Here is a 26,490-nt window from a genome sequence, read left to right as displayed (position 1 = left end):
GCTGCACACATAGCAAACAGCAGGCCCACCCACTGAACAGAGACATGCCTGTGCGCTTGCCTGCTCAGGAACGCTGGCTCTGTGCTCCAGTCTCCTTCCAATTTCTTTCCCCAGCTGCTACTTTTAGGCTGAAAAACTAGCCAATAAATTCAAGGCCAGACGGGCGCATTGTGATCAAACCCTACCTCCTGTATAGCACAGGCCATAGTATTCCTCGACCAGCTCTTAGCCAAACAGCCGGGCGGGCGTGGAGCAGCCACCATGCACCTTGGGAAATTGTTCCAAAGGTTTAATTACTCACATGCTCAAAACTGTCTGCCCTGAATCTAGTCTGACGTCGAGCTCCTAGGCGCTGCTAGAGGGAGGAACCTGCTATGAAATGTTGGTCCCCCATGTAGGTACTTGCAGCTTGTAGGCAAGGGTGGGCCATGCTAGAAGAGCTTTTGCAAAGCAGCTGGCTGCTCCTGCAGACTCAGTTTTGCCTTGCTGTAGCTACGCTGCCACATACTGGTGCGTACGCACCTTCGGCAGGAAGTTAATGCAACCAGTGGAGCTGGTCTTGTAGCAGGCCTACGATTGCTGCGTCTGTTTGAGCAAGAGTAAGTCAGCCTGGCTGCTTTGTGTTTTGGGGGGGGGGGGGGGCGTGGAGTATTTCTGAGTCTGCTGTGATTGCAGGCTGACGAGGAATGGGGTACGTTCACAGGGACTTTGGTGCTCTTAGCTTTGTTATCATTTGTTTCCTGCTGTGGGAGGATTCTGTACATTACATTAGTTAATATCTGTCATTGCTATGCAGGGACTCAGGCCTTGCTCTGGGACCTCCCTCCCCCTTGGAGCCATTGGCCCAGGCAGATGCAATAGTCTGCTCCAATTTCCCTGAGGGTAGAAGCCCAAAGGGCCTGTGGTAGCGCCTGCCGTTACACAGCTGGAAGTCCAAAAATCTCTGCTCAGCTGTTGCCAATGAAGTCCCCCAGGCTCCTCAGTGGCCGCCAGTGATCGTGCACCCAGCCATGTTACTCTAACAGCTGGTGCCTGAGACCAGAGGGCACCTCCGCTGCCTGTCTGGGTTGTGGGACCTGAAGTAAGTAGTCATGGGCCCTGCACCAAACACCACCCCTGGCAGCCATGCCCCTGCTGCCTTATAAGTGTTAGCCCACGGAGTAGGGCCCCTTCCCCGGGCCCTGGGAAAGCCACATTCAACTCCTGCCAGGGCCTGAAGAGTAGGGATTTGCACTCAGGTCTCCTAGCCCCTGGTCTTTGAGAGCCACCTGCTGTAGAATATGCCCGTCTCTGCGGTGCAGGCTGGGGGCCAGCAGGTGAGAATGAGTGAGTAGGCGGGGGTGAGGGTGCTCCCCTGCGAGATGTGCATTCCAGGCCCTGTTCCAGGGGGCAGCGGTGGGAGTTGAACCTGGGTCTCCTCCATGATAGATGAGCACGCTAACGCCTGGGCTAAAGAGCAGCAGGAAGGGGCCAGCTGCCTCCTGTCACCAGGGGCTCAGGCACCACAAGTCCAGGCCCTGATCTGAACCTGTGACTCTCAAGCAGAGCGAGATACCTCCTGCTCTCTGGGAGGAAGGCGGTTTAGGCCACACCCCTGTCATTGGCCTTTCCTAGTGGCAGTTGAGGTGGTGCCTTCCTCAGCTTGCTGGCTTCTGTGGAGCCTTTTCTTCAGTACCCAACTTTCCCCTGCAGTGTATAGAGAGCTTGAGCGTGTCTTTGAGCTGCTTGCAGGGTCAAAGATTCCCAGTAGGAAATCCTTTATTGTTGTCTGGCCTGCAACGCACGCCCATAAACAGCTGCAGGGGTCTGGGCATCTCCTTCATAGGGCTGACTGGAGCCTAGCCAAGACTCTTGTTTATGATCAGCTAAAGCAAGGCACCCGCTCTCAGTACAAACATCCACACTGATGTCACAGCAGCTCAGCTTGACCCCCAGCACAGCCTCCAACCAGGTGAGCTGGCAGCAGAGGTGTGATGATGCCATTAACCATGTTCACACAAGGGGCATTTAACACCATGTGTGAAAAATAAGCAGAGCACAAAGCAAGGATGCAACGGTCATGGACACGCTGGTGTTCCCACCTGTCACAGTGTTTGCAGCTCTCACCGTGGGCTGAGCGCACGTATACCAACCTGTAGTATTTGCTGACTCCTCGTCTATTGACATCAGTGTGAGACGCCAGCATCATGGAGCGTGGGGTCTATAGCTGCCGTCTAGGCGGCAGGGCATCTAAAGTTGGGTGTTGCCTTTGTGGAGCTAGTCTGAGCTACAGTACAAGCGAACAGTGCGTCTTTGCAGCTGGTTACGGTCGTGGAGTGCTCCTCCTCTGATCGGTCTGTCAAGGAGAGAAGTTAATGCGGAAGGAGCCTGGGAGACTCTCTTGTTAATCTGGTGCCCAGCTGGTGGCTACACTGCTTTTAGTGCTACCAGCCTTAGCACTGACCCAGCAATAATGTAGGAAACTTCTAGTGTGAACAAACCCTTAGTTTTGGGGTTTGTTTCACAACCTTCTTCTCCACAGACTTTGCAGTGTATAGAAGTGGATGTGCTCAGTGTATAGAAAAATCGTTACCAGCCTAGAACTCACCTGTCTACACGGCTGTATCCAGATGTACTTGCCCAGTGGTACTTTTCAGTAGCTGTAACTACTCTTGCAGTGGAGTCTGCTTGGTCACTCAAAGAGAAAAAGCAGCAGCAAGAGGGTTTGCCTGAATGAGGCTTTAGGAGGCTCAATTTAAAGCACCGTGTGTAATTAAATGAATGGTAATTTTATAATAAGCTGCTGGCTCTCTTCTAGTGGTGTGGGGCTCAGCAATGCAACTCCTCAGTTTACAAAGCCACGTCTGGTTTCCTGCAGGGGCAGCGTTGCACCACCTGGTGAGACCAGTGCTCTCCAAGGCAGCGCTTCCAGAGGTTACTGCACCGTAGTGCAGCGATGTGGTGCCTGACTCCAAACAGGCGTGGTCCTTTCATGTAGGCGAGGTGTTCAGTTCTGTTTCCGAGCAGGACAAGAAAGCAGCAGGCGCTGGGCACGGCTGGGCTATTTAGTCCCTGAAGCCATGCAGTATCTTCCTCACTCCCACAAGCCGAGGTAATCAGTGTTGTCAGGGGGGCACTGTCTCATGGAAGGGTTAACTTGAAAATGGCCTTACCCAGCTGCCAGAAGTGCTCCGAGGATTAATGAGAGCAACACCCTCCGTCTGTGCTACAGGGTCAAATGTGTAAAATCCCCATCTCTGATGGAGCAATTGGGGACAACTCCCCTAACTCTGCCCCAGCTTTTCCAACAGGAACACTGCCTCTCTCCCCCCATGCAGAACAAGCAGGTATTTACCACCCCCAAAAAATCCCCGTTTTCCCTGAAATCTCATGTGGTGCTCAAGGAACACTCTCTCTGTGAGGGTCTGCGGCCCTTTCCCTGGTATTAGACAAACACGGGGAGTGTGTAACAGTGGTAGTGGGCAGATAGATGTGTGTCCTCTTCCCTCCCCCCCACACTCACCTGAACATTTGACAGCTGGGCAGATGTCTGTCCCACTTTCCTTAGCAGGAAGGGGGAGGGGAGTCTGTGTGTAGTGGCCAGTTGGGGGGGAAGCAATTAGCCCACCAGCCTTTCATTAATAAGGTGGCAGTTTCTAAATAAATTTGCTGTGAACCTGTTTCCTCCCCCCCCACCAGGGCAAACAAAAAAGTGTACAGTATCACACGGTATCACACCTCCATTCCTGGAGGCAATGGCTCAGTGTTGATTTTCATCCCTGCGCCGAAGGGTGTGCTGTGTAGGAGAGCAGATTTATGCACAGGTGCAATAGGGGCTGAGCTCAGAATCCATCCACTTTGTACGCACAGACTTGCTACTGACGTAACACACTGTAGGGCAGTGTTTCTCAAATAGTGTTCTGCGGAACCGCGCCACCGAAATTAAAAGAAATAGCATGCCGCTGAACAGCTGTTAGCGCACCACCGAAACCATCCTACACCGCGCTGCTGAAAAGGGGAAGATTGCCTGGACTTTTCGGTGGAGGGTATGGCATGGCCGCGCAAGGGTTCTGCGGCAAAATCTAATTGAGAAACACTGTTCTAGGGCCTTAAAAAAATGATTATTTCTGAGTGCCTGGCAGGAGGGGGCTGGAAACTGCCCTCCTTAAAACTCAGTGACAAAAGTGCTGGCCACATCTCCTGAAGATCCAAATCCAGTGCCAGCTTCCTGGCTCTCCATCACTGCACCGAGCAGAATCGCTCCCCTCAGCTGTGATATGACAAGGTCACCTTCCAGCAGCGAGGTACAAAGTGATAGGCCAATATTATTAGAAACATCATGGTTTATTGACTTGTAGACCTGCTGCACCAGCGATAGCACCTCCTGCTGCTTGGCGTCTCACTGTGTGTTACAGTGGCATAAGATCAAATGCAATTATGAGACTGAACCAAAAGCTCTAATTCTTTAAAATCAGGCCCCGTTCTGTACCTTTCACAAATGAATCGCAGTGTACACTGTAGTAAATTGTACCACACAGTTAAACTTGCAGCACTCTGTACCGCGCCTTACAGGGGATGGTCACATACAAGAGATGTGTTTTTAAGTTAACACCAGATGGAGGCCCAAAGGGCTCAGAGAACTGCTTGCAGGCCAAATGAAGCAAACTGCACCATCTTCCTTTCTGAAATGGAAGTAGAGCCTGCAACTGCAGCTCCCAGCACAGGAGCCTGGAGACTACAGCTATCTGGAGCCAGATCTCTTCCTCTTGGCTAAAGATGGAGCATTCATGCTGGGACCTGTAGTCTCCATGTGCTATAGCTCCATGTGATAGGTGTTGTGGAACTGTATGGGCCACACAATCGGACCAGCCCTGCATTACATGATCATGGTGTGACCCAAGTTCAGGCTAGGATGACCACTTCCACTCTAGAAGCTGTTTAGTTTTTTATCTTTGGGATACATTGATGTTTTCTTTTCCTTTCTTAAAGCTGAGCAGAGAAAAAGATAACAGAAATTAGGGAAAAATATCTAACATACAATGTGAAGATAGGCCTTTAAACGCCTGGGCTAAAAATACTTGTTGAAAGTGTAAGAGGATTTGAGGATGAGAATGGCACCAGAGTCAATTGTTTTAGAAATGTAACAGAAATCATGCATCACATGCCACTGCTGAAAGAAATAAGCCTTTATCCACCGGGGGAGGACAACAGCCTGTCTGACAAACCCAAAATGTACAATTTCTAAGCTACTGAATGCTAGTTAAGTACCAGAATCCCACTGAAATCAGATATTGCCGGGATAATTTAGAACTTTTAACCGCTTATAAGGGGAAACCTGTGCTTAGCAGAGGGTAAATTCAATGCTGGAAGCCATATGTTTCCCTGGATACAATACAAATTCTCCCCACACTAAAATAGTGTATCCAAAAAGCAGAGAGTTAAAGAACAGTGGACAACTCGCAGCAGGAGGAGTCTTTTCAGACCGTTTTGTCTGTGTCCTTCCTTCTCTGCAGAGACTGTACAAATTCCAAACCGTTCACAGGACACTGTTCAATGGAAACCAAATGAATTGCATCGACAGGAAGAAAAAGGGAAAAACATGCAGCATCCCTAAAACGTAACGGAGCGGCACTAGAGAACACGTGTGTGCAGTCTGATGCACTGTTAAAATCTCCTGTAGTGCGGAATCCATTGGCATTTTGAACTGTCTGCACAGAGCAGATTGATGCACAAACTAAAAACAAGGGGCTCCTCCTGATTAGTGTTAATTTTAAAAAGTTTTTGGACACTTTCAAAACGTGCCTTTGAAAGAATCACACCCATTCCCCCCCGTAACCGAACATGGGGATCCATTTCTGCTCAGCACTGCTACAGTTATGTTCTGTCTTCAGAGACGCTTCAGTTTTTCCTTCCTATTCCTCTTCCTCCTCCTCCTCTTCTTCATCATCATCCTCATCGTGGCAATGTGTGATCTCCTGCGGAGTCTGAGGGAAGAGGTTGGGTGGTTTAATCTCACTGATTGACCGGGTCAGTTGATGCCGTTTATAGTCGGAATCTTTTAAATCCACTGAGGTGCGGTTGCGGGTGGCCAGGGGTGACTCCTTTTCATTGATGTCCACATGAATGTGCTCCACCGTCGATTCATGTGGCATCTATACAAAAACAAGAGAGAGGAGCGGGTCTGTCTCACTGTCCCAGAAGGATGCTGTGATCAGCCGTGCAGATGCTCTCATTACTTCTCCAATATATGCAGATACTAATGAAAAACAAGCATCTGAAGTTTGTTACATGCACTGTACTGATAGGTGACCCTTGTGATTGTGACCAGAAAGGCAGCTCCAGCTTGCTGTGTGTGCTTGTAGCATTACAGAACTAATACTAAACGGCAGATGTGCGTGGGGGCTTGGACTGGAAGTGAACCTAGTGCAATAGTTTTTACTACTCTTCGAAGAACATGGCTCCTTACAGATGAAGACCAGTGACCTTCCATGGTATCCATTCAGAACAAATTGGCCCATTACCATCTGAGGCTTTCTGAAGACAGCATAAGCCCGTGACATTGACATAACTACCAGTAATTAGCCCTATTACAGCTTATGAGAATCTCCTGTAGAAAAGCCAGTGTGGAAGAGAGCAGTATTGGTGACTAGAACCAGTGTCACCCCTCTGTGTGTCTTCTTGCACACTGCATGCATCCACAACTCTGCTGTTCTAAATGTGATGCTGAGGATCCCCATGTCCTTTATTCTAGGCACCAGTATTTTTATTTTATAAACCGCCCGATTCCCACTGGGCAGCCCTCATCACTGGCTCTGGTGGGGAAGGTAGACAACTTCCTAGGTGGCCAATGCAGCCGCAGTCCAGCACCCTCCCCTAAAGAGCTCAGACATCTCCATAAAAAGCTTAAGCTCCTCCAAGCCATAATATGAGAACGTGCTTGTCTCCTATCTCTTCTGCACTGCAGGAGTGATGCCCCCACCCTTAATAGTATTGATCTGGTTCTGCCAGCAACTCACTGGACAATTCTAGTGGGATTGCAGGTGGCCAGGGGATGCACTCACGTTATTTCAGGCTTATCTATCAACCATGAGGGCTAGAAACTTTTTCTTTTCAATGGAAGTTGAGATTGTTACATACTCATAATTTTTCTCAGTGGGTTACAACTCACCAGGATGTGGGCGGCTCTGAAGAGGTAGCTGAATGGATAGTACAGGAGGTTGATGAAAGATGCTGCATAGAGATCCGCATAACGCATCACCTGGCTGGCAAAGAGGGTCTGTCGTGAGCCACTACGGAACAGGCTTCCCATCATCCCGTAGCACATGTCCATGTCGTGAGTCACTTTCTGCAAGTAAAGCACAGATTAAACACTTGGCCAGACAGACAGCAACACAAATTCACAAACAGAGAGACTAGAATCTGGAAAAAGACGGTTACATAACCAGGACATTCTGCGTTCCTGGGAAGCCCACATTCTGCAGGGGGCTCAGACTAGAGAAGCACTTAGATTGTGTGCACGCTAATAGCAGGACCCCACAGCATAGTCTATGCTCACGTCTAATGGAGGGGAAAGCTGTACTGGAATCAGTAACATTGCATCATAGCTGCAGCCAAACCACCAGGCTGTGATTTCATCTGAACAGGGTTTGCCTGAACAGTAGATGGTAAACTCCCAGGGAACACCAAGAACACTTGCTGACAGAAAGCCAGTAGATGGCCCCTCTGAGTCAGTATAAAATCAAGAGGCCCAGAATGGTACCAAAGGACACTGAGCTTCTGCAATGCTGTCTTTAGCTCAGGCATGAAACCAAGGTCTTGCCCGTGGCCCTCTCCAGAACAGTGCAAAAGCTTTCCCCCATGTCCTGGCCAAATTCCACCTGGGATAATAACCTGTCTACCCAAAGGTCCTCTTTAATTTCGTTGAATGTGATATCCTTTATGTCCCTGCCTAAGAAAGCTATTGTGTAACGCTTCTGTGTGCTGCAAGCTGCTGCATTCCACCCAAAGGAGGGCTGCGTTTTAGAGCGGAGGGAAGTGATCCCAGTATACAATTGTGTATCAGACTGTAAAGCGCTTTGGGATCCTTCAGGATGAAAAGGAGTTTTTATAATTGATACCTTAATACGTCTCTGGATGGAACTGATGTCAGGGCGTTCGTTGCTGCTACTGTCCAAATGCCTGGTTATAGAAGAAAAATTATATAAAATTGTTTGAAAATATTTAGGAAACTAGGGTGATGGGGTGGGATAATTTTCAGTTAGAAAGAATGGTCTACAGAGGAAGGAAGGAAGGCTTTGTGGGTAGAGCTCAGAATTATTAGGAGTCAGGACTCCTGAGATCAACTCCTGGCTGTGCCAAAGACTCATTGTGTGATCCTGAGCAAGTCATAACCATTCTGTGCCTCAGTTTCTCCATGTGTAAAAGAGGATAACACCACTTACCTAACTTACAGGGGGCTTTGGGGGATTCATTTTCTAATAGTTGTAAAGTGCTTTAAGATCCTCAAATGGCAGATGGTGTGTGATGGAGGGGAATTATTATTATTATAATATGAATGTTTGAGTACTCACTTGTACAGCTCTGCCAAGAAAATGTCCAGACTCTGCAGCTCTTCAAAAAGGGCTGAATAATTCCAGAAAAGAGAAGAAAAAGAGTTAGCGTGCTAAACCTGAAAAGCTGCCAGAGGGAAACGCATCAAATTTCGAGCTCTTCTTATAAGAGGCGGCTGCGGCCAGGAATGGAAAATAAAACAGTGCACAGCTGCTAGGGCGGACGTGCTGCGAAACAGGTGTGTAATGGAAATGGAATGCATTGAAGACAATTTTTTATTTCAGAAAATAGAGAAAGATACTAGGGGAGAGGCTGTTCTAGATTTTATTTTGACAAATAGGAAGGCACTTGAAAGTTGAAGGCAGCTTGGGTGAAAGTGATCATGAAATGGTAGAGTTCATGTTTCTAGGGAACGGTAGGAGGGAAAACAACACAAGAAAGAGAATGGATTTCAAGAAGGTAGACTTTAGCAAACTCAGGGAGTTCCCATAGGAAGCAGATCTAAGGGGAAAAGCAGTTCAAGAGAGTTGGCAGTTTTTCAAAGAAACATTATTAAGGGCACAAGAGCAAACTATCCCACTGCGTACAAAAGACAGGAAGTATGGCAAGAGACTACCCCAGCTTAACCGGGGATCTTCCATAATCTGAAACACAAAATTAAGAGTCCTACAAAAAGTGGAAACTAGGTCAAATTACAAAGGATGAATATAAACAAACAACACAAGTATGTAAGGACAAAATTAGAAAGGCCAGGCTACAAAATGAGATTAAGCTAGCTAGGGAAATAAAGGGTAACAAGAAAACATTCTACAAATACATTAGAAGCAAGATAAAGACCCAGGACAGGGGTAGGCCCATTACTCAAACGGGGGAAAACAACAAAAAATGTGAATATGGCAGAAGTGCTAAATGACTTTTTTGTTTCAGTTTTCAACAAAAAGGTTAGTAGCAATTGGATGTCTAACATAGTGAATGCCAGTGAAAAAGAGAGAGGATTTGAGGCTAAAATAAGGAAAGAACAAGTTAAAAATTACTTAGACAAGTTAGATGTCTTCAGATCACTAGGGTCTGATGATATACATCCTAGAATACTCAAGGGACTGAGGAGATATCTCAGACATTAGCAATTTCATGGAAGACGAGAAATTCCAGAGGACTGGAAAAGGACAAATATAGTGCTAAACTATAAAAAGGGAAATGACAACCCGGTGGAATTACAGACCAGTCAGTCTTAACTTCAATATGCAGAAAAATCATGGAGCAATAATTAAGCAATCAATTTGCAAACACCTAGGAGATAATAAGGTGATAAGTAACAGTCAGCATGACAAATCATGTCAAGCCAACCTGATACCTTTCTTTGATGGGGTAACAAGTCTTGTGGATAGGGGAAGCGATAGATGTGCTATATGTTGACTTTAGTAAAGCTTTTGATACTATCTTGAAAACAAAGGGAAATAACACCTAAATGGAGCTACTATAAGGTGGCGGATAACTGGTTGCAAAACTGTTTCCAGAGAGTAGTTCTGAGTGGTTCACAGTCAAGCTGGAAGGACATATCAGGTGGGGTCTTGCAGGAATCAGTTCTGGGTCCAGTTCTGTTCGATATCTTCATCAATGATTTAGATAATGGCATAGAGAATATACTTATAAAGTTTCCGGACAATACCAAGCTGGCAGGGGTTGAAAGTGCTTTGGAGAATAGGATTAAGATTCAAAATGATCTGGAGCAACAGTCTGAAGTGAATAGGATGAAATTCAATAAGGTCCAATGCAAAGTACTCCACTTAGGAAGGAACAATCAATTGTGCACATACAAAATGGGAAATGGCCCTCTAGGAAAGAGTACTGCGGAAAGGGATCTGGGGCTCATAGGTAGATGACAAGCTAACTGTGAGTCAATAGTATAACACTGTTGCAGAAAAAGCAAACACAGTTCTGGGATGTAGTAGCAGTGTTATAAGCAGGACACGAGAAGTAATTCTTCCGCTCTACTCCATGCTGATTAGGCCTCAGCTGGAGTATTGGGTCCAGTTCTGGGCACCACATTTCAGGAAGATGTGGCCAAATTGGGGAAAGTCAAGAGATGAGCAACAAAAATGATTAAAGGTGTAGAACACATGACCTGTGAGAGAAGATGGGAAAAACTGGGTTTGTTTAGTCTGGAGAAGAGAAGACTGAGGGAGACATGATAACAGTTTTCAAGTACAGAAATGGTTGTTACAAGGAGGAGGGAGAAAAATTGTTCTCTCTAACCTCTGAGGACAGGACAAGAAACAAGGGCTTAAATTGCAGCAAGGGAGGTTTAGGTTGGACGTTAGGAAACTTCCTAACTGTCAGGGTAGTTAATCACTGGAATAAATTGCCTGGGGAGGTTGTGGAAGCTCCACCATTGGAGATTTTTAAGTGCTGGTTAGACAAACACTTGTCAGGGATGGTCTGTGTAATACTTAGTCCTGCCATGAGTGCAGGGGACTGGACTAAATGACCTCGCGAGATCCCTTTCAGTCCTACGAGTCTGTGGTTCAGCTAAAGAGTTGAATGCACACTGTGCAGGCTTGACAGGGTTCAGGGCTCGTTTTCCGGGACTAAACCCTTTTGTTTTAGGGCCCGCACCTGCAGGCTTTATCTAAGTAATTCCTTTGACAGCACTGGGGCAGTTTGTGTAAAGGCTGCAGGACTGGGCCGTTAAAGTGGTTCTGCACTGAAGGGGGTTCTGTCCTGTGTTGCGATTCCTGCAGCTAAATGGAATAAAGCCTGGTCCCAAATAAGTGAAAGAAAACAAGCTGAATGAAAACCTGAATGCTCCGAAGGCTGACAGAGCAGAGAGAGTTGTGAGGAGACCAGCGCGGTGATCCCCCTAGTCCAGTACTGCACTAATGCCACACTAGTTCCTCTAAAGTACCAGGGGGCTGCTGTATTCCACCCTAGTGGAGAATGGGATCTTTGGCTTAGCCTAGTGATTAAACACGGGAGCTGTTTTAACCTCAGACTTCCCCTCCCCGTCAGCTGCCTTCCCTGTCCTGATCTGCCCCACAACTGAACATCACAGATAAGCACACTAAGTCTCTAAGCTTTTCAGCACTGCTGTTCCGCTTACTCTGCAGCTACAAGGTTAAACACACTAAACGTGACCCTCATTGCTACTGCCCTACAGCCACCTCACCAGCAAAGGTGCTAGCCCAGTAACAGCAGAGACACGCTGTGCTTGAAGCTCAGGGTGGGATTCAGGCATCACTTTGGGAACAGAGATGCCAATGGAGGAAGAGACGGGAGAGTAGTGGCATGAGGGGGGTGAGCTGCAGAAAGCAGCCCTCCCTCTGATTTATCAGGAGCTCCCTCCAGAGAGGGAGTGCATCAGTGGATCAGACACCATGCTAAGAAGATATAATCTGCTGAGTAAGATACTTTTAAAATTAATAATAAGCCATTTTCTAGCAGGGCTTTTGAGAAGTGACCATTTGATGGAGGGATGTGACAGATGTGTAGCTTATTAGGAAAAACTGCATGGGTTTGGAACACGTCAGCCCATCCGATCACAGCTTCTGTCCAGGCTCATGTAAAGCTCATTTCAATACACCTCTTGGGAAGAACGCAGCTGGAAATTTCACTATGCCCCAGTGCAGAAGGCCTAGATCCATCCTGACTAACAAATGCCAGCGTTAGCAACAGCCAGGACCGTGGTCTGAAAGGCTGACCGAGTACTGCAGCCCTGTCACCTGAGAGAAAGGACTGGATCAGCCCCCCACAGATGCCAAGAACAAGGAGATCTCAGGAAAAAAAGAAACAAAGGCAGATGCACACTATCAGGGAGCCCCTCCAAAGCCTGCCACAGTGTTTCCCCTTGACAACATACAAACAATGCAATTCAGTCTTGAGAAACAGAGTTAAAATCTCCCACAGTTACAGCAGAGCGGCCCCAGTGACGTGACAGCAAAACCTGACCCAAGGTTTGCCGAGTTTCTTACAGCTTTTGTCAGTCCAGACATGCAGCTCCTGAGCGAGTTCGGGAATCACCAGGAAAGTCCTCCAGCCCTGACGTTTCTTGGACTTCAGGATGTCTCCAAAGATGTGGTCTCCAATGTACAAAATGTCTTTGCCCTTCGCCCCCAGCAGGTCACAGATTGTATCTGAGGAACCTGAGAGGGAATGGAAACAGGATGGGTCAGCAACTGTGAACTGAAGGGAAAGATTTGTCACATTTCAAATGCTCCCAACTCAGGCATGTGCCTGTCACTGCCGTGCAAAAGCACAAGTGTCCAGTAATTGCAGCTGCTCACAGAGCATACTGATCACCAAGACACACGGCGCTGTGGACCACAGACCCAGGAACCATCTTTGCCAAGTGTATTATCCCTGCTGGGCCAGCAAGCAGCATACTTGGGTCCCCCCAAATCCCAGCCTGCTCCACATTAGCACATCACAACAGTAGCCAAGCACTCGCAGCTATTTGCTCTACAGGAATTTCTGCACATGTGGTTCCCAGTCTGTGGGCAGTGTCTGGGGCGGTCAGTGCTGGCTCTCACCTTCTCCTGAAGTGAATGTGCCAGAAAAGCCGTAGAAGCCATCCCACTCACTCCCACTGCCTTCCTTTGACGCACCCAGAGAACTGGGGCAGAGCATTCTGGGTGCACCTGACAAGTGGCTGAAGATGGCATTGCTGTATGAAAACAGCTGACAACTCCTGGCCAAGTGCTCGAGCAGCCACAGCTCTCCCATGCCCTTTAAAATCCTTACACACGCTGGACGATAAGCAGGTTCATCAGGTTACACTGAAGGGCATGCCTAGCAGAAACACTATCAGAGATTACACTGACAAACCCAGTAGGCTGAGAAGCTACATCTCTGCTTATGCTCTGTATACAATACACATGGGATTGTTCTTGCTTTACCGCCCGAATAGACGATGCCATGCTGCAGAGGCCCCGTGTAGGTACCAATCTTCAACTTGCCAGTAACCTGTACAGAAGGGGAAAGAAATCACTTTAGTGATCGGCAACTAGTGTGGTGGATCTTTTCTGTCCTATTTTTCCTAACTCTTCTTTCTCTTGGACCCTTGTCTCTCCCGGGGAGACTGGAGGCAGCTTTCACCCACGTGTATGGGTTGTGTGTTTCACTCTTCTCAATACACAGGTTTGCTGTAGTATAATTTAGCCAGGAAGGACTCAGCTCTGCCCATGACACACACACCTCTGGCAGCAATGCGTCTGAGCTGGGGTAACAAAAAGCAAACTCCAGCTCAATGCCTTCTATGACTTTCAGTGCAGAGTCCAGTCTAGAAAATGTCCATTTCCTGTTCCTTAGTTGGCTAAAGAAACCATGTGGGCTGTTCTCCCCATGCTATCCAAGTCTCAGCAGAGAGGTGTGCGCTCTGTATACAGCACTTACAGTGTCCACCTGCCGCAGTACTGTGCCTTCTCCGAAAAAGAGGGGTTTCCGCGCATCCACTAGGATGAGGTCAAAGTAAGACTGCCATGGCCGATGGAAACTCCCAGGCTAAGAAAGGAAGAAACGACAAGAATCATAAACGCATCCGTTGCCTTCATCAGCATCTTCTCCTCAAGTCACGTACACGTTATATTTATTGCACCTTTCAGTCTGAAAGAGCCCAACGCACTTTCACAAGCTATAGATAGAGGAATCATTCCACACACTGCAGCATTGCAGCCAGCTCTGGGTGGAACATGACAGCTATTTAACATCACCAAGAAAAACTACAGTTTAGAAGAGGACGCGGAAAATACTGCACCCAATAGAAAGTTCACTGCAGAGACATTTAGGAAAGCAGAATATAAACAAACCGCAGAGGAATCTGACTAGGGCTGACACTGATAATCCTGCAAAAAATGCAACAGAATAGTTCCTTAAAAAGAATATTTTTTTTGTCAAATGGGCAAATCCAACAGAATAGTTCCCTTAGCACCATTCTGTGGTAATGGTTCAGAGGGGAGAGTACTGAATTCCCAGCACCACTGCCTAAAGCATTTTGTTTTCCTTGGAGGCTTCCATTTAGTACTAAGTCCAGCCCTGTTTGGGAGCTTGAGGACATCATAGGCTGAGAGGGGATGACTGCACTGAACATACATATGAACAGATTAACAGCTGCAGTAAAGGATACTATCAATTACATAGCTGTCAGGCTGCCTATAAAGGTGACATCCTGCAGAGATCCATGTTCACTGAATTATTCTGACAAAGAGCTCTGTAAAGCTCAAAAGCTTGTCCCTTCCACCAACAGAAGTTGGTCCAATAAAAGATATTAACCTCAGTCACATTAGCCTGGGACCAACACACCTACAAGCACACTGCAAATAACACTGGATTCTTGTGAAGTCAGCACATGGCTTTTTGAGCACTCTCAAAGATAGTAGGAAACAGCCTGAACTCCTACCTACGTGTAACCGCTCTGTACCAAACTCTTGCATCAGAGGCACAAGCACCCATCAGCGTTTATCTATGCAGCACATGTTTCTCTGAAGCTTGCGGAGATCAGCTGGGAGGGTGGGAGATAGGCAGGAGTTGCTGACAGTCCCTATCTGGTACTCTCAAGGGTGGCAGATATTTTCAGTAAGTGAAGGGTGCCAGTTATAAAAATCACCCCTGCTTGAGTTTATCGTTACAGCGTGGTGCAAAGGCACATATTTTGGATCAAAGATTTTTCTGACAGTGGATCATCACGGAGGAGGTGGCAGCAGTTCAAAGATGGGGCTGTTTGTTTCATTTACTGTGGGGAGTTTAATTTACCAAACTGTTTTTCATTTGTGACCTGTGCCCAGGTGCAATGTTGACAAGTACATAAAAATAATTAAGCAACCACATGAAACAGCAGCTGAGCCATGTCTGACTGATGAAGTAATCAGCTGAACTGAATGTGAACTGTGTCTAAGCCGACACAAATTTGGAGCACAAATCGCCTAATTTCTTTAAATTTAACATTTCAGGGCCTCTCTCTGCTCTCAATTATACCAGTTTAAAACAGGACTAACATGACTGAAATCAGTTGAGTCATGCCAGTCAGATCAGTATCAAGCTCTAGATATTCTTTCCATTTACAAGCCCTTTTCCTTTTGAAGAAGATTTCTTATTAGCATCTAAACTTTGTCAAGATGAGTATGAAACTGACAGCAAAATGCAACATTATTAGATTATGTTGTTATTAAGGAATATTGTTTTAAAACAGTTGGCAACATCTCTCTAAATATTGTATTTATGTTTGGATTTGATCCTGTGTAAATAAGGATACTAAACAGCAACTGTGGTTTAACTATACCTGCTAATTCCCAGACAGTCCATGAATCAGAATTACAATTCTGTCCTGCTACACAGAGATAGTTATGTGCATTAATTGCTACTAAAACAGAAGTCCTAAAATTACATACCTTTGGTCCATGTGGAAAATCAAACAAGTAAGTCATAATTTTCTGAAAGACAAAATTAGAAATGATTTACAGGACTTTAAAAAATATATTTGTGCAGTTAATAACAGCATACTTCTCAGTCTCCACCCACCTTTTCAGACTACAGAACTTTATTTTTACAATTTACTGTCAGTTTTCACATTAGATTTATTGCTATTTGGGAACAAAATTAATAAAACTTAATTGACAAGTTAATTTAACTCAATGGGTGGTAAAACAGTAATTTTTATAATCAAAGAACAGATTTGCTTTCAGTATCTGCAAACTACTTCAAATATATTATAGAGACCTTTAAAATGATCTTTAAACTTTCTATGCATAATGCCGTGGTATCTTGTGATTTATCAGGGCTTTAAACAAATGCCTTGCTCTCCACCTGGATTAAACACCAATTTCTAACCCTCTAGCCTGGATGGTTCAAAAGGTATTGGATTTAAATTGATCACGGATTCTGGACTGTCTGATGCCTTCGTGTGTGCATCAGAACAGTTTGATTATAGGGAAAGTTCTACATTTTAGGGGCTAGTGGTTTTAAAAATAACAGTACTTTGTATTTATCCAGCACCTTTCATCTGCTATGGGATTGAGACAAAGATAAGGTAACTGACTTGCCCCAGGTCACACCATAAATCAGTATCAGAGCCTGGAATAGAACTCAAGAGTCTTGAGACCAATCCTCTGTTTTAATCACTAAAGCACACTGACTCTCACTCAAGAATTATGTAGTACACACTCAAAGTTGTCGTACTGAAACCAGAAAATGAATATCCAGTTTTTCTTTGTTCTAAGCAATTCCAAGTATTTCAGCAGCACTTACATCTGTGTATTTATAGTCACTGTTTGTGGCAAGAAACACCTTTCCAACCTCATTCATGCGGCTGAGCAATAATGGCATTTTCCCCTGAAATGACACAAGCATTACAGACACTTTACCACTGGAAAAAACAGGGCTCAATTACAATCACACTTGCAAGACAACACATTTTAAACTGGCAACAGCATCAGGAAAACTTCCTTGCATATAGAGTGGAAGATGCAAACGGGAATTAACTGTGTCCACGAGTGCTAGCAGACCCTGAGCTCCCCCTGATACCATTACAAATAGTTTAGTGGCACTTCACACACTGTAGTATGCTCACCCACTACCTGCACCACTTCAGACAAAGAGGACATGGCCTTTGGGCTCCTGGTAAATTACCAAAATGAGCCCTTAGGTGGAAGGTTTGAATACTAAAGGCTACAAGCAGGGATGTGTCATAATTCAAACATCACAGTTAGAGTGAGTTTGAGGCTGCAGCTGTTTTTATTAAAAAATTATAAATCCTAATTCACCCATATGTAAATTATAAGAGTGACCGACTACCCCAAACAGAAGTTTCCAAGGCAGTTTGCAGACAGGTAACTAGACTGGTTAATTACTTTAAAATGAAACATTGCAGGCAGGCTATGAGACCATACTGTGGACTGGCTGGTATCAGTACTTTAAACCAAAGGACATTCAGAAAAGTTTTTACTACCTATGGGACCTCCTCGTGGTTAGAATGTTCACTTGCAGGTGTGCACGCACGTTCCTCAAAGGCAATCCGAAGCAGGAGGGAGGGCACAGGTTCAGCTTAACGAGGTCAGACATCGCACTCACTTTGGGGGGGGGAAGTTTGAGAGACTGGGCCTAGGAAAGTTTCTTGGAATTTCCCCTCCCCCTCATGCCTCTTTCACTGGCTGGCTATGTTAGTATTTCTGTCTGGAAGAGATGTCAGCCTCTTTTGAAGCACTGCCAACACTTCAAAGGAAGTGATTATTTCCCTCTATTTGGCAGTGGTGAGGTCACAACTGGAGTATTGTGTCCAGTTTTGGGCCCCCCGCTACAGAAAGGATGTGGACAAATTGGAAAGAGTCCAATGGAGGGCAACAAAAAAACCCAAAAAATGATTGGGTGGCTGGAGCACATGACTTATGAGGAGAGGCTCAGGGAACTGGGCTTGTTTAGTCTGCAGAAGAAAAGAATGAGGGGGGATTTGATAGCGGCCTTCAGCTACCTGAAAGGGGGTTCCAGGGAGGATGGAGCTAGGCTGTTCTCAGTGGTGACAGATGACAGAACTACGAGCAATGGTCTCAAGTTGCAGTGGGGGGATGGAATCGGGATCTAGATTGGATATTAGGAAAAACTTTTTCACTAGCGGGATGGTGAAGCACTGGAATGGGTTACCTAGGGATGTGGTGGAATCTCCATCCTTAGAGGTTTTTAAGGTGCGGCTTGACAAAGACCTGGCAGGGATGGTTTAGTTGGGGTTGGTCCTGCTTTGATCAGGGGTTTGCACAAGATGACCTCCTGAGGTCCCTTCTGACCCTAATCTTCTATGAGGCTATGAGGTTGATAGAGCTGCATCACTGAGCAGTTTATGGTGCGAAGAGAACAGCCAGGTATAAGTAATAGTCCCCTTCCCCACCAATGGAGTCCAAAGTGCCTCACCATCACCTCCATCTTGTGTAAAATTCTCCTCTAGCTTTTATAACCTGTTTAATATATGTTTGTATGAAAACCAAGCCATGTAGATTATTGGGCTGGGACACAGGCAGGGTCTGAACTTTCCACTTTGTCTTCGGTTATTACAACAGAAACCACACGTACCAGTTTTCTAATTCAATAACACAAATCAACATATTTACTCCTTACTCCCCACACTTCCTGCCTGTGTTCTCAGCACAGTATGTTGCACAGCAAAGTAACCCCACACTTACATCTTTCACCACATACTTCTCCAGATTCTCAAGTGTCTTTTCCTTGAGGGTTCCCTGAAATAGAAATAAGACAACTCCATGAGATGCTGGGCGTAATGATCTAACAGACATCAGATTATCTCCAACACTGTCAAAACCTTATAAAAATACAAACCAGGAATGAATCTGAACTGGTGACTCTAGAGAGACCATCAGCTATCACAGTTCCTATGAGCCATGCAGTCAGTCCCCCACTCTCGTGGTAATTTTAGAGGTGAATAATTCACTTTAACAACATTTCAACCCTTTCAGGAAGGAATGTGATAGAAACAGAAACAAATATAGATTTGCCATCCCAGATCAACCATGGATCTCCTGTCTCCAGCAGTGACCATAGGTGCTTCAGTAGAAGGCAAAACCCACCACAAAGCACCTGGACAATTGCTCAAAACTCTAAAAGAGAAAAAAATTCCCTTCTGAATCTTGTAGAAATCAGATGACAACCTGAAGCATAAAATGTGACTACATGATATGAAAGTGATCCATCCTACTCCTTTTGGATTCTTTTATGTGAGTATGGGCAGCTGAATCAGGCCTTCAGCCGTCATATTTACAAACGTTATTGATCTGAAAATCCAAATAGCATATGTATATATAATTTGTGTAGATAAAAACAGTTTGTCCCCTACACTAAGCAGAGAATCAAAACTTATGAAATTTTCCATCCAGCACAAACATCTTCTTAACAGTATGAATGTATTAACTCTAGAGCAGATGTACAATAAAATCAATATTGCAAAAATTAACAGCCCACAACTTCAATACATTGTATACAATGCAAATACGGTCCATGGGGCAATCTTTAACTTGCTTGTTAATTAAGGATAAGGAAAATGAGGTTTGGATGAGATAGAAGGAAGTTGGGATCCAAGTCAGAGGGATTCTCCTGTGTAAGGAGAGAGATCATCATTGCCCCCAAGGGTGTAGTCCTGCACCATTCCCATATTTGGACACTAGATGGCAAAACAAGTTTCTTTTACAGGGATGCAGTCACATGTTAACTGCTGTCATTTCAAGAGTTATAAACAGGTCTAGCTCAGTTAATGACTAATACAAGATCCCAAGGATTTCCAATCACCTGGTAATGAACCCAGTCAACAGCATCTCGGACATCCTGGAACATGCTCCTGAAGGACATAAAGAGATCTCCATCTTTAAAACCTGTTTCACAGCTATGGGGAGAAAGAAGAGGGATTAGATGTGTCACATAAAGAGCAGCAGCCAGTAAGAAGTGTGCATGTACCACACGACCTCTGTGACTAAGGAGCAACCCAGGAAGACAATACAGTTCAAAATACCTGACAGACAATGTTTGGGTTCCCCATTTGTACAGATTATTTCCTCTTCCTTCCTGGGTGCTGGGATTGAGTGAATGCCCCTGTAAATAATTTCCACTTCATGGAGTCTATCTGAACAGTAGACTGATATATTCAGCAGCGTGAAAGTGGCTTGTTACCCAAACGTGCTATTCATTCAGAACCTTAAGAAGCAGATTCCTGTCGCTGGTCTGTGAGCCAGTAACGTGTCATTTCAGATTTTTGTGACTGGGACTCTAGTCTCTCCCTCCTGATACTAACAGAATAGTAAGTAATGATTAAGGGCATGGAAAGATTTCCATTTTAGGAGTGACTGACAGACTGGGAGTAGAGTTTGGAGAGGGTATACAAAAAGATGAACGTAATAGACAACATAAATTAAGTGTTGCTGTCTATCCTCTTTCATCACCCAAGAAAAAAGGGACATTCAGTGGAATTCAAGGTCAACACATTTAACACTGATAATGTTGCTTTTTTTTTTTTTTTTTTAAACACAGTGCATAATTAACCTGTAGAACTCACCACCACAAGATACCGAGGCCAAGATTTTACATAAGTAAGATTCAAAAAAAGATTTTATACTATATATTGGATATAAAACCTCATGCTTTGGAACATAAGCCAACCATAAATAGATGTGGGTTAGGAAGAAATTCTATTATGGGCAAAATATTCCATAACTAAAGGGTGCTACCCGTTTTCAGAGAGAGGATACTGGATCAGCAAGACCAATGATCTGATCTAGAATGGCAATTCCTGTGTCCCTAGACAGAACTGTGTATGTGTTTAATCTTTACTTTCCACGAATGTAATACATGATATCACTTCATATCATGTAAATCATTCATGCAACTGCATCCAGGTTTGCTAGGTCAAAATGTAACCTACCTTTTTCAACATACACCTCTTTGCAAGCCCATGTAAATATTTGTGTTTTATCCCCTGCAAAATCCCATATGTCTCAATGTTCTTTTTCCAAGCCAAAAACCACTGAGAGCACAGCACTCATGAGTCATGAGCAATCCCACAGTAACAGGTGCCCACGCACATACGTGTTGGAGGAAAAAGAAAACATGTACATTTCCTGCTTCAAAAAGATTGCTATGAACAGTAAATAAAAATTATAGTAACAATTTGGAAAATGTGTCCTTTAAAGTTATTAAAACCAGACAATATTTGAGACAACTGATTAAGTGAATCTGGTTTTTCAGTCAAATCCACATCATTAGCATATTTCACTTTTGAGTGAACAAAGTTCTAAACCATGAAAATGTTAAAACTACTATATGGGAAATCTAAGTGGCTCCACTAATTGGCCATGGGAGTTTTGCCTCTAGGTTACTGGTTCAAATACAGTTTCAACTGGTAGGCAATGAAAATAGACATCTGATGGCAATTTGTTGGCCACTGTGTTTGTAATAAGTTTGCGGTTTCAGATCACAGACTTCCATGTCATCAAACCTCTAACTCGTTTGGCATTCTTTGTTGGAGTCTTAGCTGAGGCTCCAAGGAGAAAGTGGAAATGGAAACTGACCATTCATTCAGTTCATATCTAGAGGTTCTCTCTCCATAACAGAGTTGTGGCAACTAGTGCATTTAGACAGGTGCACAGTATGAGGGAAGAGCTGCATTGCCAATGTCTATTGCATCCAGTTGGCCTAGGCCTTCAGTCTCCAGAGATGTGAACAGACACTTCTCATCAGCACTGAATTCACTTTTATATTAAAGAACAAAAGAGGCTTGATTTTATTCCTAGTGATATCAGTGGAAAGACTCTCATCGTTAATGGGAGACTGGACCTCGGTAGAGCAGCTCTACACTGTACCATGCATCCATTATTTAAAACATGTATTCAAGACTGCACTGTACCATTAGTTTTATAAAATCAGGCAATATACGTACCTAGAATACCGGTCACAGTTAGTAAAGAAATCTATAAGGCAAGCCAACAGATAGGTCTCTGCAAAGAAGCAAAAACAAAATTTAAAACAAGAGCAACAGCATAAATTAAACTAACTTTCGGGGTAGGAGTTTGGATGAAGAGAGGGGCTCATGTAACTCAGGACAAACCCACATTATATCTGCAGTCAGGAAGTCAGTGGCAAAACTCCCACTCATTTCAGTGATGAAGGATCAAGCCCTACATCATCTAACGAGGGACTTACCTGGTAGATTGAACAGCGTGTTCAGAATGTAAAACCTGTCTGTGTCATCCCTCTGAATAAATTTATTTGGGTACTGCTCCCGAATTTCTGGCCTGAAAGGAGATAAGATGGCCAAGGGAAAACTGAATAAAACAATAGTATTCTCTACAGTTCTTAGAACGTTATCCTAAAAGGGGCAATTAACTCAAGACTCCCTGACGCTTTAATCAACACCTAGTTTTACCATGCTGGGTGGGGAGTTAACAGTGTAGTGTGTTGGTGACGCAAAAGAAAGAACAGAATCCACCTCACACTCCTATAGCTTTATTGGCTCTACCAGGGTAAAAACATCCATGCTTGGTCAGTAAAGTGAACATATCTGACACAGGGAAGCAGAATGGTTGAGTGACCACTTCCTTACCTTAATCCCTGAGCTGATAACCAGAGGTATACTTAAATCCACTGCATTTTCATTGTTCATTTCATCATAAACTGATTAAACTTTCCCCCAGTTTCCATGTGTTTTTTTTAAACACCCACATGCAGCTTTCATCAGCAAAGTGCAAAGCTGTTCTGCTGGAGGCTATAATAAGGCTCTTTGCAATTAAACAGGAGGGTGGCAATGTTAAAAAAGTAACTAGTTATTTTCCTTCTCTTAAAAGATAACTTTTAAGTGATCACTGGCAGAATTATGCTATGTGCTTTGAAAGCATGTCATTATGTATGTAGCAGGGCCAAACTCAGGGCACATTTACACCTATCCAACTCCACTGGAGTCTGTGAAGGCTACATATATAGATGAGAGATTTGAGTTCACATCTGATCTTTCATTTTTTAAGGGTTCTACTTCCTATTACAGAGACTTGCTAGCTTAAAAACATCGTATCAGAAGGCTTGTCTGATGGTCTTCTCTGGGATTCCAGTACAGTTGCTATTGTATTTAATTGTGCCTCCATTACATCAACTCTATCCTCATTATGGATTTGGAAACTTATTTGGACACATTTTGCATCTAGCACTGCACTACCATGTTTTCTTATTTAAACTTTCTACTCATAGAGGTCAGAGGAATGCTAGTAGCCAATGGGGACTGCAGGACGTCACGCACACTGCTTCACCATTGACCTAAACCATAAGCTACAAGCAGAGGTAACGAGTTAATTCAGCCTGTACTAGTTCAATTCTTCACCTCTTTCAAGCAAAGACTGCTGAGCTGAACTGTATGCAATGGTTCATGTGATGCAGACGTCTGCTCCAGAGAGGGCTGACACAACTGAACAATGTTACCTGATGACAGGATGCTGAAATTGAATGATGCCAGCACAGGTAAAGGTTCCACATCCTATCCTATAAATTCCTATCCACGCCACATCCTATCCTACTTCCAGTGCTCTAGAAAATACAAGCCTCTTATGTACCGTGCTGATTTTTTTCCCTAGACTTTAAAATATCATTAAATTCAGAACACTAAAAATTTCTTATAAATAAACAAACCGAACCTGTAAAAATATAAAAGCAGCATCTGTTTATCAACAGATTTTCTGCTATTCCTTATGGTTTATTAAGCAATTTATTAAGCCAGAACCAATGACCAGCGAATGGCCAAGTTGTCATTCTCACCCTCTCATGAAGTTAAAGCCATGTGCACACACTAGGATGTTCCCATAGGCATCGACTTTCAACAGGTTTCCATAAAGGGTATCAAACACCAGGCCTCTGTCAAGGAATGAATTGAAAATATGAAATCAGAAACACACTGAAAAGTGACCACATACGGCATACTAAGAGGAGGACTCAAAATCAGCTGAGTGTGATTAGCTGAAGTGGAACGTTTGAGCCAATTCTAATATGGCCTGTCCAAAGTAGGGACAGGATTGTGATGCTCAAGGCCTAATATATCCTGTTTGGCTATAGAACCCCCTCCCCACCCCCTGCATTGGCAGGTGTGAAACGTGCCAATGATCTACTCTCTGTAGATCTCAAAACACGATCATTTTATTCAACAGAAAGCTTAGGGTGTAGTTCACCAGGGAGGATGCGTAGCCTTCTACACAAGGTCAAGAATTTGACTCTCATCCCTGCCCTAGTGATTCGCTGAGAATTGTCTGGGGATGCAATGCAGAGCTGATTGGGGGGAAGAACCTCTCCAGTCCCGTTCATCTCTCTGTTTCATTTAGGAGAGCAAGATGTGGCATGTCACAGCTGCAAAAAATGCCATGTCATTCCCTGCTGCTAATTCGAGGCTACATCTCTTCTGGTAAAACCGCATTACAGGTTTCTGCTCATTTACCTAGTCACTAGCCTCTGGGAAAAGGAACTGCCATGAGTGCTGAAAACAGTCAGCTTCTTCAAGACTACTTGGTAGTAAGGCTGCTGCCAGTTGTCCCCCACATAGGCATCCCTTTCTCCTCCCCATGACGAAGGCAGTAAATTCACTGAGCATGCTCAGTGGAACCTTCCTGACAGTTTCATTGTGCTCCCCTTCCTATTATGGGCATGGGAACGTATGGCAGTAGGCTCAATGCAACTCACGGCAGAAGGAAGAGAAGAAGGGAGGCTGCCAGACTGAAAACCCAAGCTCAGCAGCCATAGCTCCACTGCTGACATTTTAGGAGACAATCCACAGAAGTTTCCACAACAGCCAGTAAGACTAAGCCCAGCAAAGGCATCAATGGAAACCACTTTAAAGGTTTTAGGGACACATCAGATTAAAAGCTATGTTTCAAACACAAACTTCCTTACCTCTGCTACTAAACGACTATCAAAAGTGCGAGAAGTTTAAAAAGTAAATTTCCTTTGCCCCAGTATTTGCAGGCATACTTCCTGCACTTCATTCAATTCAGACAATTAAACTTAACTGGTCCCTTTTATTTTTCTTCACTGTCAATTTCACTTTCAGGATCTCTCTTATGCATCAGCACATGGCTGCAGTGTTTGGTTTCAAACACTATAAAGGAATTCTTTATTTCAAAAATTAAAATAAAAAAAGTATGAAACATTCTAGCAGCCTCATATTCTGTAAAGCTCATTCTCACAAACCCTAGATTTTGAGTAAAATTTCACCTATGTCACTTTAATGTTCTTGCTTTGTAGGTTATTTTGAACAACTTTTTCAGCGGACCTCTTTCACTGTACTCTCATTCTTTGCTGGCACGTCTGTTTGTGCAAAAACCCTGCACAAGTGAGGTCAGTCACTGCAAGTCAATCGGGTACGTTTACCCAAGTTCTGGGCACAACTGCAGTCTTAAAAGGTGCCCTCAGAAACTTGAAATTTCATGTCTCTGACCTTCACAGAACAAACATTAAAAGTCACAAATAGACTGGATCAGTATCTTTTAGTCATTTACCTGGTAGGGAATGCAGGATCATAGACAAAACTGAGCAGCTCATGAGGGTATCCAATGGAAACTAATCTTTCTACCGTCAGGTCAAATCCAAGAGATTCATATTCAGGGGATTTATACACTGTACCAAGATGAAATTCCAGTTAGAAAATACAAAAATAGCCAGGGGTCGAACAAGTAGTCAGTTAAAAATAATTTTTCCATCTCCCTCCTCCCTCTTCCACACCACCACACTCAGTTCCATCATTATTTTTCTTCTCTATTTCAGGTTCACTTGCTCCAGTGCTTACAGTGATCATGGAATTAGATCACGCTAAAGGCTTTTTGCAGAATGGAAATGCAGGTCATCTTTCAGAAGCAGAATGCATCAGATGAAATATAAGTCAGTCCATCAGAGCTCTTTGCCTCAGAGGAAATATATTCCAAACAGCATCTCTCTCTGTCCTCTACCCACCCTCTCTGCACACTTGTATTAGAAGCAGAGAGTCTGAAATTCTTTGTTGCTGTTATGGCTATTACTCTGGACACAATTTCATAGCCTAATATTAGTCTGAGGAATTCAGCTAGGAGGTGTTTATAAGTGCTCTAGGCTATGATGGCTTCCCACAGATGTTACTGCAATCAGGTTAGCGTACAATTTGTTAATAAAACTACAGTAAAAACCTGTTACCTTCTTGCATCAAAATGCTATTCTTTTAAACCAACTTATTGTTTTAATATTTCTGAGAACTCTGCTCAATTATAAAATATACTTTAGCTCCATGCAGAGAAAATGTATTTATTTGACAAACCTATTCTTATCATCAAGCCCTTTTTCCTTCTTTACTGAACAAATTCATTCAATGGTCATTTGCTGGATTCACTGTATGTCTGTGGATAGTATGTTGAGATTTGCTGCATGGAAATTGTCACTCACAGAAGAATCTGGCCTTAAGATGCCCTGAGGCCAAGTAATTCCCAC

The 26,490-nt window shown here is 44.3% G+C and overlaps 1 protein-coding gene across 9 annotated transcripts in view; it reads right to left on the bottom strand.

Moving 5' to 3' along the window:
- Positions 1-5,150: 5,150 nt before the first annotated feature.
- The window catches only part of NT5C2 (5'-nucleotidase, cytosolic II), an 84,152-nt gene continuing 62,812 nt past the window's right edge, over positions 5,151-26,490 (bottom strand). For 8 of the 9 annotated variants that reach the window (XM_067537065.1, XM_067537066.1, XM_067537070.1 and 5 more), the window contains 15 exons: positions 25,533-25,650; positions 23,806-23,901; positions 22,207-22,298; positions 21,944-22,001; positions 19,804-19,897; positions 18,687-18,740; positions 16,765-16,848; positions 15,909-15,950; positions 13,918-14,025; positions 13,422-13,488; positions 12,498-12,668; positions 8,550-8,601; positions 8,097-8,157; positions 7,148-7,324; positions 5,151-6,131 (listed from right to left, as the gene is read on the bottom strand). In XM_067537065.1, the coding sequence (XP_067393166.1) occupies positions 5,892-6,131; positions 7,148-7,324; positions 8,097-8,157; positions 8,550-8,601; positions 12,498-12,668; positions 13,422-13,488; positions 13,918-14,025; positions 15,909-15,950; positions 16,765-16,848; positions 18,687-18,740; positions 19,804-19,897; positions 21,944-22,001; positions 22,207-22,298; positions 23,806-23,901; positions 25,533-25,650 (1,514 nt within the window). In that variant the 3' untranslated portion in view covers positions 5,151-5,891. The remainder of the gene's footprint in view (positions 6,132-7,147; positions 7,325-8,096; positions 8,158-8,549; positions 8,602-12,497; positions 12,669-13,421; positions 13,489-13,917; positions 14,026-15,908; positions 15,951-16,764; positions 16,849-18,686; positions 18,741-19,803; positions 19,898-21,943; positions 22,002-22,206; positions 22,299-23,805; positions 23,902-25,532; positions 25,651-26,490) is intronic. The other variant, XM_067537074.1, reaches the window with a different exon arrangement.

The sequence above is a fragment of the Emydura macquarii genome, unplaced genomic scaffold (genome assembly GCF_026122565.2).
Source record: "Emydura macquarii macquarii isolate MOO-44397 ecotype Brisbane River unplaced genomic scaffold, CSIRO-AGI_Emac_v2 contig_3692, whole genome shotgun sequence".
Classification (NCBI taxonomy): Eukaryota; Metazoa; Chordata; order Testudines; family Chelidae; genus Emydura; species Emydura macquarii.
Note: the sequence above shows the minus strand (reverse complement) of the source record. Positions and strands in the feature narration are given on the sequence as shown.